The sequence below is a fragment of the Eriocheir sinensis genome, chromosome 44 (assembly GCF_024679095.1).
Source record: "Eriocheir sinensis breed Jianghai 21 chromosome 44, ASM2467909v1, whole genome shotgun sequence".
Lineage (NCBI taxonomy): Eukaryota > Metazoa > Arthropoda > Malacostraca > Decapoda > Varunidae > Eriocheir > Eriocheir sinensis.
Window position 1 is genome coordinate 12,089,953 of NC_066552.1, and position 20,074 is coordinate 12,110,026.

The 20,074-nt window shown below is 42.1% G+C and overlaps 1 protein-coding gene across 1 annotated transcript in view; it reads right to left on the reverse strand.

The window, feature by feature from the left end:
• Positions 1-8,135: 8,135 nt before the first annotated feature.
• LOC126980503 (PDZ domain-containing protein GIPC1-like) overlaps positions 8,136-20,074 on the reverse strand; it is a 22,456-nt gene continuing 10,517 nt past the window's right edge. The window contains exons 2-7 of the mRNA XM_050830467.1: positions 18,333-18,429; positions 17,439-17,572; positions 12,693-12,831; positions 12,222-12,331; positions 11,492-11,573; positions 8,136-10,077 (exon numbers count right to left, since the gene is read on the reverse strand). Of these exons, the coding sequence (XP_050686424.1) occupies positions 9,917-10,077; positions 11,492-11,573; positions 12,222-12,331; positions 12,693-12,831; positions 17,439-17,572; positions 18,333-18,429 (723 nt within the window). The 3' untranslated portion in view covers positions 8,136-9,916. The remainder of the gene's footprint in view (positions 10,078-11,491; positions 11,574-12,221; positions 12,332-12,692; positions 12,832-17,438; positions 17,573-18,332; positions 18,430-20,074) is intronic.

Genomic DNA, 20,074 nt, shown 5'->3' on the forward strand with positions numbered 1-20,074 from the left:
CGAACCCGACCACCCGGCATCTCTCCGCGCCCGGTAAAGTAGTTCCCTATAAAAACACTTAATAACTCTTCACCCAACAACTAACGTTTGGTAGAATTACTGAAAACTGTTTAGGTATTAAGTTTTCTGGTGTTCTGCGTTGTGGTTTGGTCCGGTCGCACCTGTCCTGAGCGTGTGTCATACTGCGGAGGGATAGCGGGGTTACTCGTTGCCATGGCGACCGGTGTACACAGCTGACCCGAACTTGTCACTTTATTTATCGCTATTTTCGGGGCTTTCCTGTCACGCGGCGCCTCGTCCCGCTGCTCCTCTCGTTCATGTCCACCCGCAGAATATGTCTTCAAGAAAATCTGTCATCAAAGAAACTGAGATAATAGGTGCCGAAGAGAGAGAGAGAGAGAGAGAGAGAGAGAGAGAGAGAGAGAGAGAGAGAGAGAGAGAGAGAGAGAGAGAGAGAGAAATGCATGAATGTATGAATGAAATATTGGTTTGCATTCGTTTTCTTTTTACTCATCTTCAGGCGTTGATTCTCTCTCTCAGACGTTCCAGAGCCATTGTTTCCTCTAGGTAAGTTTCCATAATACTAATATAAATTCAACCTTGATTATTCTCTTTAGTTCCCCCTCGGATTAACTTTTAATCGTGAACTCAACTATTTTCTGCAGAGAAGAGGCGAATCTGTCTATTTCACTCCCATTTTAATAATATAACACATTTCCAACGCTCTTAAGGTGTTCTGTAAGCACCTATAACATACCGGTTAGGCGCAATTTGGAGCTGGAGTGGCAATAACTGATAAAAACAATGGACACAACACTGGTACTGTCGTCTGCTGTACTCCGTTTCAGCCTGATGACGTCACGAGCTAATGGTGGCTTCTCCTCGTGAGATGAGAAAAATTTGAGATATCTCTCCAATATCCAGTCAACTAGCAATTTATAGGACGTAATATGTGCACTACGTTAGCATTGGTACTTGGCACAAAGAATTTATAGGCTCTTCCCACAAACCGCGGAAACATGTCCACTCAAATAGGCAAACTGAGGCGTCGATATGTCTGTATGCAGGCTATTTTCAACCTATCGGGCTCCCATTAATTACGACTACTTTCCAAGACCACAGAGATCATAACCGGGTTTTAGTGGATGATTTTCCCGCTCGAGATGCAGAAGTCGCATTAAACTACAACTAGGATCACAAAAGTCCATGAAAATCCCAGCAACTTCTACGAGAGGCAATTCAAATAGGCAAACTGATCGTCGATATGTCTGTATGCAGGCTATATTCATAAACCTATCGGGCTCCCAATTATAATTACGACTACTTTCCAAGGTCACAGAGATCATAACCGGGTTTTCGTGAAAGATTTTCCCGCTCAAGATGCAGAAGTCGTGTAAAACTATCAATTAGGATCACACAACAGTCCATGAAAATCCCAGCAACTTCTACGAGAGGTTTTTCAAATAGGCAAACTCAAGATCTTAGGTAAACTGAGGTGTCGATCGAGATGTTTACGAATTCGGGCTTCTATTTCTCGTATTATTCCTGTCCCTACCTTCCTTTTCTAGTTCCTCTCTTCCTTTTTCTCTCCCATTCTTTTATTTTCAAACCTAATTGTTCTTATTCTCTCTCACTGGGTTGTTTCCGTAAAAGAAACTCCGAAAACCCTGAGCGAAGGAGCTAGGCCAAGGGGACGCCCACAAAGCTCATGGTTCGGGCAAGTTGATAGAGCCTGCCATGATGAACTTAGGATGGGAAGAAGGCTTACATGGAGACTTGCCCGGAGTTGTTATAAGCGCTAAAGTACACCGACAATGAGGGATAGCTAGGAAAACAGTATAATGAAAGTGACTGAATTAGTGCTATAAGTTGAGTTAGCCGTGGCGAGAAACAGAGGGACGGAAAGAGAAAGTAGTGATAGTGAGTGTTAGATTAGTATATAGTGCAATGCTATAAGGAGATGAGTTAGTCGTGGTAGTCATCGAAGAGGGAGACAGAGGGGACAGAAGAATAAGGAATAGTGAAGAGTGAACGATAGTAAGATATAAAGTGGTGCAGTGCTATATAAAATGTTGAGTTAGCCGCGTGAAAGTGAAGAGGGAGAGGTATAAACGAGGGAAAGAGGAAAGAATAGAGAGGAAAGGGGAGAGAACAGGAAAATGAGTGATAGTGAAAACAGAGGAACAGAGGAACGAAGAGTAGGCTACATATACAAAATGAGTGATCTAGTGAGGGCTAATGAACACTGCTGAGCTATAAGAAGATGAGTTAGCCGTGAAAGTGAAGAGGGAGAGACAGAAGGGAAGGAAAGTGGAAAGAATAGAGGAAAGTGAATGACAGTTTTAACGGAGGCAAGAATAATGTACAAAATGAGTGATATAGTGAAGGTTAATGAACAGTGCTAGACTATAAGAAGATGAGTTAGCCGTGAAAGTGTAGAGGGAGAGACAGAAGGGAAGGAAAGTGGAAAGAATAGAGGAAAGTGAATGACAGTGGAAACGGAGGCAAGAATAGTGTACAAAATGAGTGATACAATGAAGGTTAATGAATAAATGCTAGGCTATAAGACACATGAGTTAGCCGTGAAAGTGAAGAGGGAGAGACAGAAGGGAGGGAAAGAGGAAAGAATAGTGAGGAAAGGGCAACGAATAGAGGAAAGTGAGTGATAGTGGAAACAGAGGAAACAGAGAAAAGAATAGTATACAAAATGTGTGATCTAGTGAGGGTTAATGAACACTGCTGAGGTATAAGATGATGAGTTAGCCGTGAAGGTGAGGAGGGAGAGCCAGAAGGGACAGACAGAGAAAGGAATATTGTAGAAAGTGAGTGATTGTGAGAGCTTGTGAAGGATATATATAGCGACACCTGATTTTTTAAAGGTCGTATTAGTATTTTTAAACAGTAACAAATCAGCCATATTAGTGCTGGGGAAGACTAATAAATAATAATACCACACTTCATAAATCAGGTAGGCCTATGTATTGATAGCGGCCAGTTTTTTTTCAGTAAAGGATGTAACTCAAGGGCAAAAAATAAATAAGTAAAAAGAAAAAAAAAAGAAAAGGCCTGCTAATGAGTTACAATAGAACATGCTACGGTAAGACCAAGGTGACACAATACACATATACACAAAGCACATTATATTATTAACTGTACAGAAGAGGGATTTGGGATATTTGGAATTCTCTCTCTCTCTCTCTCTCTCTCTCTCTCTGTCATCATGGTTTCGTTATATATACAAAACACATTAACCTATTCTTAAACTTAACACCTACTTACCTCACAACACAGCACAACACACAACCTTACTGCAACCACTCCTTACAATATTATCAATTACTATAACAACAAAATATGGTCTTGTTTGCATTAGAGGAGAATTATGTGTCTTTTTTTCCTCTATTATTTTCTATGCATCATCAGTTTGGGTGTACTTCTGTATCGTGTTTCTTTGTTGTTGTTGTTATAATAGGTTGATTTTTTTTCTTATCTGTTTCCTTATTAATGTCTGTCTGTCCTCTTTCCTCCATCCTTGTGTATTTCTGTATCATGTTTTCTCATTTTATCTTATAACAGCATGCATTTTTTTTTGGTGGATGTCTCTTTCCTTGTCTGTTTCCTTATCAGTCTTATCTTCTTTTCCTCCATGACGACATCTGGGCATATTCCCTCGTTATGTATTTTTTTTTTTATTTCTTCTATCACTATTCTCTGTAGTAATAAAGATACATTTTCTTCAGTATGTTTGTTCTTTTATGTCTGTTCCCTAATCTTCTTTTCCCCCACAGTAACATCTGCACATTTTCCTTCAAGAAGTATCATTTTACACATTTCTTGAGACAATATTCTTCCTTTCTGTGACTATAATACAACATCCATTGCCTTATCAAATATACCCTTTTTGTCTTGTCTGTAATATATAATGGGCTTTATCATTTTCATTTTATTCATTTTGGTGTTTGTGTTCATAAGTGTTTCCTTTAAAAACATAATTTCTTTTTTAAGGATTTCAGTTTTGCCAGATCATCATCACCATTATCCATTTTAATAATTTCTGTTCCTGTTTAGTTAAAAATTCAGTTCTGTTCAGTAATAATAACATGGGGTTAGACGATCAATGTCAGTTCTTCAATTGTCTCCATCAAGTCCTTCCTTTTCATTAACCCATCTGCTGCGATTGGCATGGATTTGGCTTTCACTGGTATCCTGGTAACATATAGTCCCAGGTCTTTCTCTGCCTGTGTGGTGGATAGTGGAGTGTTTCCCATGTGGTATTGGTATACTGGATATCCCCTCCCAAGGTGCATGACTTTACATTTTTCTTCAATGAATTGTAGCAGCCACTTCTTGTTCCATTCATGTAGCTTGATGTCTTCTTGTAGGAAATCTGCAGTCAAGGGGTTAACAATGAATGCAGCTTCCTAGGTCATCCTTCACACACTTCCTCCTCTGGTGGTCATCTTCTTTTCCGTCTGTATTTCCTCCTGCATGTGACATGAAGGCTCTCAAGAGGAGTATCAAGACACCTCTTCTTCCAAAACTGACCTCTCCTCTGGCCACTCATTCTTATCTTTTTTATTGGAGCAATGCCTGGTGGGCTTTTTTGTTGTCCCCCCGAGCTACCGAATAGGAGAGTTTAGCCGATTTCCTCACAGGCTGGATATCCCCAAATGAGTGGCGTGAAACTCAAATAGATGCTGATACAATGATGCTGTTTTTGTGCTCTAGGTATGGTCAGGATCTCGAAGAAGTACCTTGAGCACACACACACACACACAAAAAAAAAAAAATAAATAAAAAAAAAAAAAAAAAAATAATAATAATAATAATAATAATAAATAAATAAATAAATAAATGAATATCAGCATCAATTTGAGTTTTGAGTGTCTCTTTTGGTAACAACATGGCATCAGTGTTGGGGCTATTCCTATTCCAAGCTCTCCTTTTCCATGGCTGTGGGTCCTCACTCCCTCCTCCAGGTCTCCTTTGGTCTGCTTGATGGTCTAATGGCACTGGCATCCTTTACATCAGCTTGACTTTTCAGTAGATATGTGCATTACAGTTCCTCCTTCACACACCTATACTGCCAGGACACTGTTGCGATGGCTCTGATATGGAAAAAGCTTGCAGTCATCCATATTTACACTGCTGAACTAACACTGATATAGAGAACTCTTCTTTGTGGTGCTTGATATGAAGACTTGTATTGTTGCAATGGTTATAGTATGAAAAAGACTAAGATAATCATCCCTATTAGAAAAAAACTTCTGAACTAACACTAATATAGAGAACTTTTGTCAGTGGTGCTTGATATGAAAATTAACAGCTGGAATTATTCTGATATGAAAAAAAGTTTGCTATGATCCCTACTGACAAAAATCAATTCTGAACTAACTTTAACAGTACAGAGAACTCCTGTTAGTGGTGCTTGATTTGAAGCTTTGCACTGCTGCGATGGTTCTGATATGGAAAAAGGTTGCGATGACCCCTACTGGCAAAAAAACATGAACTACATAACACTAGTATAAATAACTCCATTTAGTGGTGCTGCTACAAAGACTGACACTGTTGCATTTATTCTGATATGAATAAAAATGTTTGCAATTAATTCTTAAAAAAAAAAACTTCTAAAGTAACACTATATAAGTATAGAGTTCTTCTTAGTGGTGCTTGCTACAAAGGTGTTCACTGTTCTAATATGAAAGACATCATCTCTATATACTCTTCAAATCCTTATTTACAAGACACTGGTGGGTTGGTCCTTCTTGGGATATAGCATGATGTAGATGGCCACAATTATGGTAATTAGGAGCAAAGTATAGTTCTAAATGGTCCTAGTCGGTTAGGTAGAAAGGAACAATGAATGAACAATGAAAGAAACAATAAATGTTCTTACTTCATATATAGGGGACAGCAGTGATGATGCAGCTACTTTTTTAAGAAACATTTTTGGAAAAAACAGTTGAAGTAGCAGTGTAATTTTGTTGATCTCAAAATGTTCCTTCATCATTTGTCTCTATCACACCCATAATTGTATTAAGTTTTCAGCAATAGATGATATAACACTAGTTTTTAAATCATCTGAACCATCCTTACCTGTGGTGATGGTTTGGTCAGAAAGGTGTGATGGTACAGACACTCGTGTTACTCGGCATAATCAACATGACAAGTTGAATCAGCTAATAAGAAATTATCAAGTCTTAAACATTTGTTTAACCCGGTAGCAGCGACGGGCCAAATTTGTGGCTTTACCGTGTACCAGTGATGGGTCAAATTTGTGGCTTTACCGTGTACCAGCGACAGGGTAAATTTTTGCCATGATATAAACCCCCCAAAATAGATGATGCATAAACTGATCACAAATGCGTTGATGTATATCATGAAATGGTTTGTGTGAGTGATGATTTTTTTCATTAATTCGCTTAGAGGAGCCTTTAAGAAACATGATCCCCGCAGCTACTGGGTTAAGTACAAAAACATCCACTGAATATTTGTAGAAAAATAATAAAGTAAAACTAGAATAAATATCTCCAGAATAATGGAACAATGACTTCCTCTTTCTCTCACATGCACAATATCTGAATATATATCAATCAAATTAACCTCCTCATAATTATTGCAAAACAAATGTTATTTATAATGATTAAAGTCATCAAAAACTGGCGGCCCAAATCATCACGACTCTATAAAAAATAAATTGCTGGTCACACTCCACTTCCAGCACAAGGGCTAGCTATTCACGTTTTACGGCAATACCTTCGCCATGCATCGTTGCCTTACGATAATAATGCACAGTCCATTACTTGCCATGTTCAAGAAGTGATGGCTTGAGATACACCCTAAAAATATTACAGGTTCAAAAAACATAAAATCTGACCTGTTTTGAAAGGTACAGCTCTGGTGGCATAGTTGTCCTGCATGGTCCATGTCAACAAGGTTTTGCACAGTCAGACAAGATCTCAGTGAACTCAGTCCAATATGTTTCTCAATATATGTAAAGTTCAAACCATCCTAGTGTCTGAATCATAACCACTATCCCGTAATATTTCCACAATGTATCATAAAAAAAAAAAATACTGCTCTTCTGGTCTTAAGTTGGCTAAGAAAAAGGCTTTACTATTAGTTCTTAGGAAACCCAAAAGAAACGTTCTAAATAGTCCTTAGCTCACCAGTACATGTATACCAAGACACTTCAGCAGAGTGGAGCTTCATTGTAATATTAGGCCCATATTCTCAGATGCTTTCAGCTCTCACAACAAATATTTCCAAAGGCCGCACAGGAGATAAGTTTGGTTCTCAGGAGAGTTTCTCACATCTATGGTGCAGAAGCCTTGTCAAAAAGAGGCTCATAAACCTTCCTACCATGGCTATACCCACAACCTCTATGACAGCCTTACCTAATGTGGGTGTGTAAGCCCTGAGAGGTTTGAGAATATGGGCCTTATGTACATTGCTTTTTCTAAGACATTTGCTGCCACTTGCCACTTATGCTCCGAGTGCTGGGCTGGGAGTTCTACTTTCTTGGCTGACAAAAGGATGAAAAAACAATATCATCTGGCCTTTGAGATCATTTTGGGGATAATTGTGTTTGTTTTGTTTGTTTGTTGTGTAAAGCAGTTTATTAAGTCCTAACCATTTATGTGGAAATATTTGTCAGCTTTCATAGCCATTCAGAGTCAATTATTCCGGTGAAAGCAGGTACAGGCGAAAGATGTTCTAGTAATTAACTTCATTATTACTACTATCAGATTCATTGAAACCTGCACATTGCCTCAATCCACTTTCTTTCCTTTCATGACACAATAATTTAGAGAACCATTCCTGAAGGAGTCTAAATTTTCCTTAACATCTCAAGCAACTGTCTGGTTAAAAATAAAAATGTCTTTCTGTAAAACTGCATGTGGCTTCAATCTTTTTTTTTTTCTTTCAAGACACTTATTAGTTTAGAGGAGTTTAAATTTTCCTTACCATCTCAAGTGACTGTCTGGTTAAAAATAAAGTCTTTCTGTAAAACTGCATGTGTCTTCAATCTTTTTTTTTCTTTCAAGACACTTATTAGTTTAAAGAATCATTCCTGGAGGAGTCTAAATTTTCCTTAATGTCTCAGGTGATTGTCTGGTTAAAATAAAAATGTGTTTCTGTAAGATTTCTATTTTTTTGTCACATCTCAGAATTTTTCACAATTTCAGAAACAAAATAACTTGTATCTGTGTTCACAATTATCTCACATTTTCAGGTTAAACATCGGCTAAATCAACACATCACCGGCCCTTCCTGGCAATCCTCTTTGGAAACATCACAATACTATACTTAAAAAAAAAAAAGACATGCGTATAATTAGAAGGAACCGCTAAATGACAGTTCTTGCAGATTTTTCTTTTTGTAGTGATTACTCATACGATATATTTTCGACATTTACAAACCTCACGGAAAGAAATACATGTGTATACTTGGTCAATGAAAAAAGGAAAAATTAAATAAAGAGTAATAACACAATTGCTGCCTGAAGGAATATAAGGAAGGCTAAGGCTGTTAATTATCTGCTTTCCTTCATTATTTTCCAATTTTCTTTACCTCATCCTTCTCTGTACCTCCTGACATCCATCCTGCAGTCTATACTTCTTACTCTACCTTAAGTTAGTGATTCAGTTAATTCGTTTTCTTTGATGACTCATGAGAGCATTTCTAAGCCATACCCTTGATTAGGAGTTGTAGTATATGCCATAGAACAGTTACCCTTACTTTCCAGGCCCTTATTTACCCTTACGCTAAGCTACTGGACTTATGCCTGATTTTTAAAGCGTCGTATAAGTCTTCATCAACAATATTGTGACTGCTATGTCCTTTTTGACCAGTTTCTCAAGGCATGGTGAGTTGGTTTTGTTAATCTTTTATATCACTTTTTTATGAACGAGTTTGTAACATGCCAACTTAACTCTGTGAAAATCCAACACTTCCAGCTAACTCCATCCAAAAATTGGCAGTAACCCGTCCGCTGTGATTGGCACGGATTTAGCTTTATCTGGTAGCCTGGTAACATATACTCCCAGGTCTTTCTCTGCCTCTGTGGTGGATAGTGGAGTGTTTCCCATGTGGTATTGGTATGCTGGATGTCCCCCTCCCGAGGTGCTGACTTTACATTTTTCTTCATTGAATTGCAGCAGCCACTTTTTGTTTAATTCCTGTAGCTTGATGAATGATGATGTCTTTTTGTAGGGGGCTAAAAAGCCAGACTAGCCGCATCACAATTAATAAATACTAGTACGATGCTTAAAAAATCTGGCACTATTCTTCTGCCTGTTCGCCATTATCACAACCAAGGGCAACGTTACCCACAGAGGCAGGATGGGGTCGCAGGCTTTCCCCTTTTCATATATACATTTGTCAGGATGTTTCTCCTTATATTTACTTCAGATGGTAAATAAAAAGGGAATGGATGTACAGAGAAAGAAGATTTTTTTATTGAGATGGCTTCTTATTTTCAGTCTGCCTCTCCTGTTTAGCATTCACACCTACTTCCTACCTTTAGCAGCCTTTTCATGTAGTATATTCAAGTTTCATCCCAGAGTTCTTTGCCTCCTGTCTTAATCTAAGTGATCCTGCTTTCCTCTTGCAATTTTCTTCACGCCATCTACTCTCTCCTCTTCCTGAAGCTGCCTTTTGTTATTTCTAAATCTCCTTCATTAGATTATCATTTCCCTGCCTTAAAATTAAAACTTCTCAAGCCTTCAACTTCTGTTCCTCTTCCAGTACATGTTCTTATATTTTCAGCACTAGTTCAACGTCTTCATTTCCCTTACCATGAGCACTTTACATCCCTTAAGCTTCTCACTCATTTCCAGCTCCTACTCTTACTTCTTGGCTCAATAAACTTTCCAGAAGTCTACCCTTTTTTCTGCTGCTGCTGCTGCCACCCTTACTTCTTCAGCCTGCCAGCCTTGGCGTCGGTGATGGCCCCCCAGAGCTCAAAGATGAAGTCGTCGGTGAATCCAAATGCCTCCAGGTCGGAATCGTCAACGGCCTCGGCAAACTCCATCGTGTTCTGCTTTGTCTGTCCCAACTCCCAGATCTGGACGGCTGTGAGGAGAACACATGTTAGACCTCTCCTTCTCTAACCTTCCTAGAATACCCAACCCCTCTCCTCCCCTCCCCTCTTAATTAGTATACAAGAAATTAAGTCATGAGTGGGTCCACAACTATAAAGAATATGCTACAAGAGATAATTAAAACAAAAGAAAGGGAAATAAAAGGTAACAATAGGATTAGGGAGAAGGACTGTGGAGGAAGCATGTTAATCCTATCCTCTAACCTCCCTAGAACCCCCAACCCATCTCCTCCCCTTCCTGCTTAAATTAGTGAGCAAGAGTTGACCTTTCCACTAGCCATTTTGTTCTATTCTCTTTCATAGGACCAGTGCTGATCAGGCTTTCTTGTTTTGTTTTTGCCCTTCAGCTGCTTCCTTTGGTGTAGAAGAAACATAAGAATCTGAGAAGTGGAGTCATGGGTGGGGCCAGAATAGCCTCACTTTAGTCAAATCAGTTCAAATAGTCCGTCTGGGTGTTCGATTCCACGGGTCCTTTCCTCCCGTCTGCTCTGCCACACAGTCCCAACGCTTATTTTTCCCTCTCATATGTTAGCTACAGGTAACATATAAGAGGAAGGGATAGGTGTTGGGACTGTGTGGCAGAGCAGAGGGGAGGAAAGGACCCAGAAATCGAACATCCACACAGACTATTTGAATGGGTTTGATTATAGATAGGGACAGGCGAGAAATAAAACAGAAAGGAAGAAAGAATAGATTACTAAAGCCACACTTACTAGGATCAGAAAAACTTGAGAAGAAAAAAGAAAAAAGAATGAGAAATAACAAGAACTAAAGCACTAGTTTACTTGTTCTAGTATTCTCTCTTATTCTCTCCCATCTACAGAGGCAGCCATTGAGCATTTCTTTCTTCCTTTTGTTGTTTTTTCAAGCTTGTCTGTATGTGACTGTTAAACTATCTCTAGAGCATAACAAGAACCATGGCACTAGCAAACTCAATCTCTTATTCTCTCTTATGCTATCCCATGAACAGAAGCAACCACTGAGCATTTCTTTCTTACTTCCCAGGATTTTTTTTCATGTCCTGTTTTTGTGAGTTTGTCAAACCATCTCTGGAGCATAGCAAGAACCAAGGAACTAGTTAACTCATTTTCTTATCCTCTCATTCTATCCTGTCAACTGAAGGAGCCATTGACCATTTCTTTCTTTCTTCCTTTTTTTTTAACTCATTCTTTTATCCTCTCATTCTATCCTGTCTAGTGAAGGAGCCATTGACCATTTCTTTCTTTCTTCCTTTTTTTTCAACTCATTCTTTTATCCTCTCATTCTATCCTGTCAACTGAAGGAGCCATTGACCATTTCTTTCTTTTTTCCTTTTTCTTCAAGCCTGTTTGTGTGTGGACGTCAAACTATCCCTGGAAGGAAAAGGAGAACACTGCCGTGGCTCACCCAGATCATTGTCGTTGATGCCCATGAAGTTCTCGAGGAGCGCGTTGATCTTCTCCGTCGCGTAGGTGCTCAGGTCATCCGGCTGGGGGGAGGAAGATGAGGGGAGTGAGAGGGCAGGCAAGTCACATAATTATATAGGAAGGAAAGAAAATCAGAAACACCAAAACTCAGTGGAATACAGTCACACCCTGCCTGACAGCACTAATTTGTTCCAGAGTTGTGACATAGCCTATTTTTTTACAGAAACTAAACATAATGCCTTAAAATGACTAAAAACAGAGTAGAACCAGCCGTACAACACCATAAAACTAGCCGGCAAGCAAACACTGACAAACACTGACAACAGCACTGCTTGTCAATGAAGCTCAGGAGACCGGTCTCCTTCGAGTACTGTATGATGACAAACACTTGACAACTAGCGTAAACTACATGCAAAAGAATATAATTCATTAAGGGTTGGTATATGTGTAGTCATTATACTGTATGGTATATACATTACAATATGGTGCTGCTTCTAACCAAGGCTTGGTCTTGGTCATCTGGCATAGGCTACATTGCTGAGTGATTTAAAGTCCGGCATAGAGGCATTCACTGAGTAAAAATTCCTCTAGAAAAGTGGCATACAGTTGAATATGACGAAAGTCAAAATGATGTAAAGCAGGGCATGACTGTACTTGTCTTTTTTTGAGTTGTATCATTCAAGTTTGTGGATATGTGTGTCTGTACTTACCGCATCCTCCACTTCCGCCTGCCCGTTGGCCTTGAAGCGGAGTGTCTGCTTGCCGCTGCCATAACCCTTCTTGCCCGACGCCCTGGGGTCTGACCGTGGCCCAATGTTTGCTGCAATGGGCCAGAGCAGTGTTAGCAGTGGTGATGTGGATGTTGTAAAACAAGAACATAATGAGCTTGCGAAAGGCCAGAAGGCTTACACAACTGTGGGTGGCGTAGGGCCCAATGCAAGGTTAATCCGGGCCTGTTCCATTCCTTACTCTTTCCATTCTTTCTTCCTTTTCCTATGCCCTCCCATTCTCACTCTTTCACCTCTCCTTTCCTCCTTTTTCTCTTATCTTAGCTTCTCCTTTCCTATTCCCTCTTCTCTTTTCCCCTTTCTATGTTACTGCTTTCCTCTCCCTTCTCCACTTTCTCTGCTTCTTCTTTTCTGTTCCCTCTTCTATCTCCATTCCCTCCTTCCCCCACTCACCAAAGCCGGCCTTGAGGGGTTCGACGAGGCGCATGACAAAGGTGGTTCCTCTGGGTATCTCCTTGAGCATCTTGGCCACCTCGTAGTGTCTGTGGCCCACCAGTGGCTTGCCGTCAATCTTCTCTATGTGGTCGCCTACCTGCAGGGGAAAGTCTTTTAAAGTGTGCATAATGATGAGTACACCTCTCAGTTTATCATTCTTCTGATTGATTGATTGATTGATTCTATTTAGTAAGTGGTAACATTTTGTGACTGCTAAGACAGCACAGTGACTATATGCTGACTCTTACAAGGATAACACACTACAGTTGTCCAACTTATTTCCAGTGGGGTTTTCAGCCAAGACAGTAGACTAAACAGAGTAGCCAGCAGGTCCCAGTACAGTATTATGAAAGTTACAATATTAACCACAAATACCATATACCTATGTGTTTAAAAATGTACAGAAAATAGAATATACACAAAAGGGGAACAATTCACTAATCATTAAATCTAAAATACATAACTAAGGTTACCTATATCTTTTAATCCTAGGCCCTATACTGCTGCTGCTGGTTCCTCTAGGTATCTCTTTTTGCCTTGCTTGTCTCTTTTTTTCAATGACTCCTCCACATCCTCTCCTTGGCTTGGGTAAGTTCAGGTTGGTGTGGAATGATGTGAGGGTGTGTGTGTGTGTGCATAGAAATGGGAAATAAAAAAGGTAGGGCTATAAGATGGGTTGTATATAAAGCAAACCCTCTCCATATCAGAAAAGAGAGAGAGAGAGAGAGAGAGAGAGAGAGAGAGAGAGAGAGAGAGAGAGAGAGAGAGAGCTCCATTAAGCTTAAACTTTCTCTAATTAGTCAGCAAAGATTCATCTGGTGGTAAGGGAGAACTGTCACGACCACCACCACCACCACCACCACAGCCTATACACCACTTTCACCACCGTATCATATCTTTCATCAATACCTAACATCACCACACTTATCTATCACCACCACAGCCACCAGTCATCACCATAAAAGCCTATACACCACTCTCATCACCATAACAGATCACCACCACCACCATCACAACCTATACATGACTCTCACCACCAATATCTACCAGCATCATCACCACCACCACCACCACCACCACAACCAATACATGACTCTCACCACCAATATCTACCAGCATCATCACCACCACCACCACCACCACCACAACCTATACATGACTCTCACCACCAATATCTACCAGCATCATCACCACCACCACCACCACCACCACAACCTATACACGACTCTCACCACCAATATCTACCAGCATCATCACCACCACCACCACCACCACAACCTATACATGACTCTCACCACCAATATCTACCAGCATCATCACCACCACCACCACCACAACCTATACACGACTCTCACCACCAATATCTACCAGAATCATCACCACCAGTCACCACCACCACCACAACCTATACACGACTCTCACCACCAATATCTACCAGCATCATCACCACCACCACCACCACCACCTATACACGACTCTCACCACCAATATCTACCAGCATCATCACCACCACCAGTCATCACCACCACAAAATATACACCACCATAACAGATCATCACCAATACCTACCAGCATCATCACCACCACAACTTACACACCATTCTCACCACCCTCTCATCACCAATACCTACCCACATCATCACCACATCACAAATACATCAGTTTTCCCCTCACCACATGACATTTCTCAACACCAAGACCAATGAACACCATCAACACACCTATCTGTCATCACCAACCAAGAATGTGAGTTTTTTTTCTTATGTGTGTGTGGGTGGGTGGGTGGGTGGGTGGGTGTGAGGGACAGTGCCATCATCACACAAAATATGATGGATAAAAAAAAAAAAAATAAATAAATAAATAAAAAATAAAAAAATAAAAAACAGCCGGTTGTGACAGATCAACTTTTTTGTTCCTATCAAGTCTGGTCAAGATGCAAACTCGGTCCATATTCTCAGACACTTTCAACACCCACAACTATTTCCAAAGGCCACGAAGGAGACTAGTCAGGTTCGCATGAGTTTTTTCCGCGTTCATGGTGCAGAAGCCTTGTCAAACTGTCACTATATAGGCTCAGAAGACTACCCATGGCAATACTAACACAGCCTCTACCAAAGCCTGATCATATGTGGGTGTGTCAGACCCAAAACGTTTGAGAAGATGGGCAAGTCATTCTGACTGAACAAAACACAGAAGTGGGATTAAATTTTAAGAAGGTTGGTAGTAGTAGTAGTAGTAGTAGTAATGGTAGTGGTAGTAGCAGTAGTAGTAGTAATAGTAGTAATTGCAGTATCAGCAGCAGTAGTGGTAGTAGTAGTGGTAGTAGTGGTAGTGGTAGTAGTAGTAGTAGCATGAAGCAGATGGGACACACGACAAAGGGAAATAGATGAAGGAGGAGGAGGAAGTAAACCTCTCCTCCTCCTCCTCATCTTCCTGATTGCACTACACCTTTAGGGCCAACCAGAAGCGCTCTCTCTCTCTCTCTCTCTCTCTGTGTGTGTGTGTGTGTGTGTGTGTGTGTGTGTGTGTGTGTGTGTGTGTGTGCGTGTGTGTGTGTGTGTGTGGAGAAACCTAATATCGTTTAAAGGAAGGCATGACATCCATGTAAAAGAGAGAGAGAGAGAGAGAGAGAGAGAGAGAGAGAGAGACAGAGAGAGAGACAGAGAGAGAGAGAGAGATACAAGGTCAGGGCTAGATGGAAAGAGGAGGGAGAAAGGAAAGACAAACAGACAGAGACAGACAGACAGACAGACAACATATGTTAGTGAAAGCCTTAATAACCACAGAGAGGGGAGGAAAGGAGGAGGAGGAGGAGGAGGAGGGGTAATTGGGAGAGAGAGAGAGAGAGAGAGAGAGAGAGAGAGAGAGAGAGAGAGAGAGAGAGAGAGAGAGAGAGAGAGAGAGAGAGAGAGAGAGAGAGAGAGAGAGAGAGAGAGAGAGAGAGAGAGAGAGAGAGAGAGAGAGAAGAAAAAAAAGAAAGAAAGAAGGAGGCAAGGAAGCAAACCAAAGAAAAAAAGGAAAAGAAGGAAGGAAAAACCTGGACAAGAACGCAACAGTAAGGAAAATAAGTAAGGAAAAAGAGGGAGAGAAAGAAGAAAACGAAGGTAGAGGAAAAAAATAAGTAAATAAAAGGAGAAAAAGGGGATGAAAAGGAAGGAAAGTGTCACGAGAAAGCAGAGGAGTAAGGAAAATGACGAGGAGAAAGAAGGAAAGGAAAGGAAAAGAAGAAAGAAAGAAGGAAAGGAAAGGATGAAAAACAATACAAGAAAGCAACAGAATAAGAAAAGGCGATTAACAAAGAGGAGGGGAAGGAGGGAAGAAAGAAAGGAAGAGGGAAAATATATAAGAAAGCAACAGAGTAAGAAAAAGAGGGAGAGAAGGAAGAAAACGAAGGTAAAGGAAAAATAAGTAAAGAAAAGGAGAACAAGTATTAATACGGCCCCGCGTTCAGGAGGACGCGAGTTCAATCCCCGCCCGGTGCCACCAAGCTGGGATTTTTCAGCCGCCGCCGAGTGGCTTAAAACTACCCACATGCTGTCCAAAAGACCACCTATCAACCCGGGCTCTAGATTCTAGGATTAAAGATGAGCTCCGGGAGGGCAGCATGAGCCAATGCAAGATGGCGCCACTATAAACACTCGCCTGCGCCAGAACGGGCTGGGCCGACCATCAGGCCCCACCGGGATGAAGCCTTGGGCCGACCATCAGGATCCACCGGGAAGAAGCCTACCGGCGCAATGGGCCAAAGACGTAAAAAAAAAAAAAAAAGAAAAAAAAAATGAAGGCCTACCAGCGCCTCAGGCCAAGACAAAAAAAAAAAAGCTGATTTTGTTTATAATGCCATGTTGTAGGGTTCATCAGGGCGAACAAATGTTATTGTACAATGTCATGTCTACTATGCATGGGTAAGCCAGGAAAACAACTTGAAGAGAACAACACCAACAACAACAAGATGGACAATCTGTTGATCGGTGATAAAAAAAAGGATGGAAACGATCGCATCGGGCTCCCACTACGACCACTTCCCAAGGCCACAGAGAAGACTAACCAGGTTCTAATGAGTGCTTTTCCCGTTCAAGATCCAGAAGTCGTGTAAAACTTGTTACTAGCATCACCAAACAGTCCACGAAGAGCCCAGAGTCGGTATTCTCAGACGCTTCCACCCCTCACATCAACTCCAAAGGCCAAAAAGATCATTAGAGGTTTTCGTCAGGGTTGGGCTGGCCTATGTGCCCGTGTGCCAATTCATATAATAATGACAGAAACTTTAGCTTATGTGGGCCCGGGCCCCCTCCAGCCGCTAGATGGCACGGCCCCCTTAATTAAGCACCCCATTCCGACTCTGGTTCTCGTGAGTGCTTTCTTAGGTTCTTGGTACAGAGAAAGGGCTAAACTTCCACCAGGGTCATTAAAGTACCCCTGGAAATGCCTCGTAAGTCCTCAGAAAATAGTGTGAAATACGTGAGATTGGGCGCCGAAACGTTTCATAAGGTCGGTATTATAAGGGACTTTCACTTCTAACATCAGCTATTTCTAAAGGTCAAAGAGGGGGGCAGTTGGGTTCTAATGAGGGTTTCTTCAGGTTCACGGTACAGAAGGGTCGAATTACCAGCAGGGTCATAAAGCTACTCCTGGAAATGACCACAACTCCTACGAAAGCCTTGTCAATTTTGTGTTAAGAATACGGGTGCTGCTCCTCCTCACCTCTATGTGCTTGATCCTATCGATGACTGAGCCCTCCTTGATCCTCTTGATGAAGGCGTACCCGGCACCGTTGTCCGTGATGGTGAGCCCCAGCGCGTCCTCCGTTTTGGTGATCTCCACTTCCTTGGGCCGACCTGGCGAAGAGGGGGAGAGGGTGAGGTGGTGATGGGGGGTGTAGGGAAGAAAGGGGGGAGCTGAGCCTGCTGAGGTGGAGAGGCCGTGGTGGTGTGGAACAAGGATGAGAGAAGGGGGTGGTGAGGTGTGGTGGTGGTGGTGGTGTGTAGGGGAAATGAGGGAGGAAGTGGTTGTTTTAAGGGAGACGTGTAGTGGTGGTGATCAGGGAGGTTTGGTGATGGTGGTGGTGGAGGTGATGGTGTGGTGAGTGTGTGTTTTATAAGTTAGGAAATAGATACATAAAGATAGATAAATACTGATATAAAAAAATAAATAGACAAATGGAGAAAGATGCATGGAGATGATACACGGCACGCGCGCGCGCGTGAGAGAGAGAGAGAGAGAGAGAGAGAGAGAGAGAGAGAGAGAGAGAGAGAGAGAGAGAGAGAGAGAGAGAGAGAGAGAGAGAGAGATTAAATTGCACTATGTAAGATGTAAGAATAAAGAAAGAAAAAGAGAGAGAGAGAGAGAGAGAGAGAGAGAGAGAGAGAGAGAGAGAGAGAGAGAGAGAGAGAGAGAGAGAGAGAGAGAGAGAGTGTGTTTCAAAACACGTAACCTGAACACCTGAGACTTGAAGATTCGTCACTACAGGTGTGTGTGTGTGTGTGTGTGTGAAAGCAACTAAAACCAGAAACCAACCTCCAACTCAACCCTTCCTTCCTTCCTTCCCTCTCTCTCTCTCTCTCTCTCTCTCTCTCTCTCTCTCTCTCTGGCACTTACCTTTCCTGTGGGCGAATATGAAGTCATCAAGGCCGATTTGCCCCCCGAGTAGCTTGCCCATGTCGACCTTATGGGTGTTGAGCGTGCAAAACAGGATCTGGAAAGGTGGTGGTGGTGATGAGAGGTGGTGGTGGTGATGGTGGTGATGGTCAAACGGAAGAAGAGCATGTAGAAAGAATGGGAGGTGGTGGTGGTGGTGGTGGTGATATTGGGAGATTGTATTGAGGGAAGAGATGGTGTTGGTGGTGGTGATATTGGGAGATTGTATTGAGGGAAGAGATGGTGTTGGTGGTGGTGATATTGGGAGATTGTATAGAGGAAGAGAAGGTGGTGATGGTGGTGGTGGTGGTGGTGGTGATGATTCTGTGATGACATATAATAGTCCACTTAGCAATTAGACATTATAATTATTTCCATTTTCATCACTTATTTTTCTGAACATTATACAAGCTCCCCCCCCCTCCCCCCCCCTCTCTCTCTCTCTCTCTCTCTCTCTCTCTCTCTCTCTGGCAAGGTCACGTCACGGCCTGTTTCCTTTCCCTTTCCTTTTTCCTTGCAAGGTCGAAAAAAAGAAAGAAAAGAAAAAAAGTGAAATAGCTTTAATGAGGGTAAGGTAACAGTGGTAGGGAGGGGAGGAAGAGGAGGAGGGGAGGGAGAGAGAAAGGTGGGAGAGGAGAGAAGGGAGGGAAAGAGGAGAGAAAAGAAAAAGGGGAGGGAGGGCAAGAGGAGGGATGGAGAGGAAAGGAGGGAATGGAGAAAGAAATGGGAGGAAGGGGAGTGGGTAGAGGAGGAGGGGATGGAGATAAAAAGGGGGGGGAGGAAGAGGGAGAGAAGGAGAAAGGGGGAGAGGAGGAAGCGGAGGGAGAGGAAGAGGGGTTGAAGAGAAAAGGAAGGAAGGGGAGAGGAAGAAAAGGAGGGAGAGGGGAGAGGAAGAGAGAATGGAGAGAAGGGAGGAAAGGGAGAGGAGGAAAAGGAGGGAGAGGGAAGAGGAAGAGATAATGGAGAGAAAGGAGGAAGGGGAGAGGAAGAAAAGGAGGGAGAGGGGAGAGGAAGAGACTGGAGAAAAGGGAGGAAGGGAAGAGGGAGAGAAAAAGGGGGGAGAGGAGGAGGAGGAGGGAGAGGGGGGAGGACGAGAGGACGGAGAGGGGAGAGAGGGGCGGGCGCGGAAAAGGGTGGCGGGGAGAGGAGGTCGACGGGAGGGAGAGAAAAGGGGGGGGGAGGGGAGAGAAGGAGAGGGTAAATGCCCCGCAGATTAAGTAATGACTCTCTCTCTCTCTCTCTCTCTCTCTCTCTCTCTCCTTTGTATTCTCTTCCTCCTTCACTCTATACTCCATTTTGAAAAGGTGAAGAGAGAGAGTGTGAGTGAGTGAGAGAGAGAGAGAGAGAGAGAGAGAGAGAGAGAGAGAGAGAGGAAGTGAGTCAGTCTGTTCAGCTTACTTCCTTCATTTCCTTCACTTCATCCTCTCTCTCTCTCTCTCTCTCTCTCTCTCTCTCTCTCTCTCTGTGTTTAGCATGTCAGAATTAACACACAAAAAAGAAAAGAAAAAAAAATATATTTGATAACTTGCAAGAATCTCATTGTTTGTTTTGGTGAGTATGAGAACGACGGCAAGGAGGAGGAGGAGGAGGAGGAGGAGGAGGAAGGAAGAGGAAGGAGGAGGAGGAAGGAGGAGGAGGAGGAGGGAAAGGAAAATATGATGGCGATGGTGATGATGATGACGAACAGTAAGAACAATAAAGAA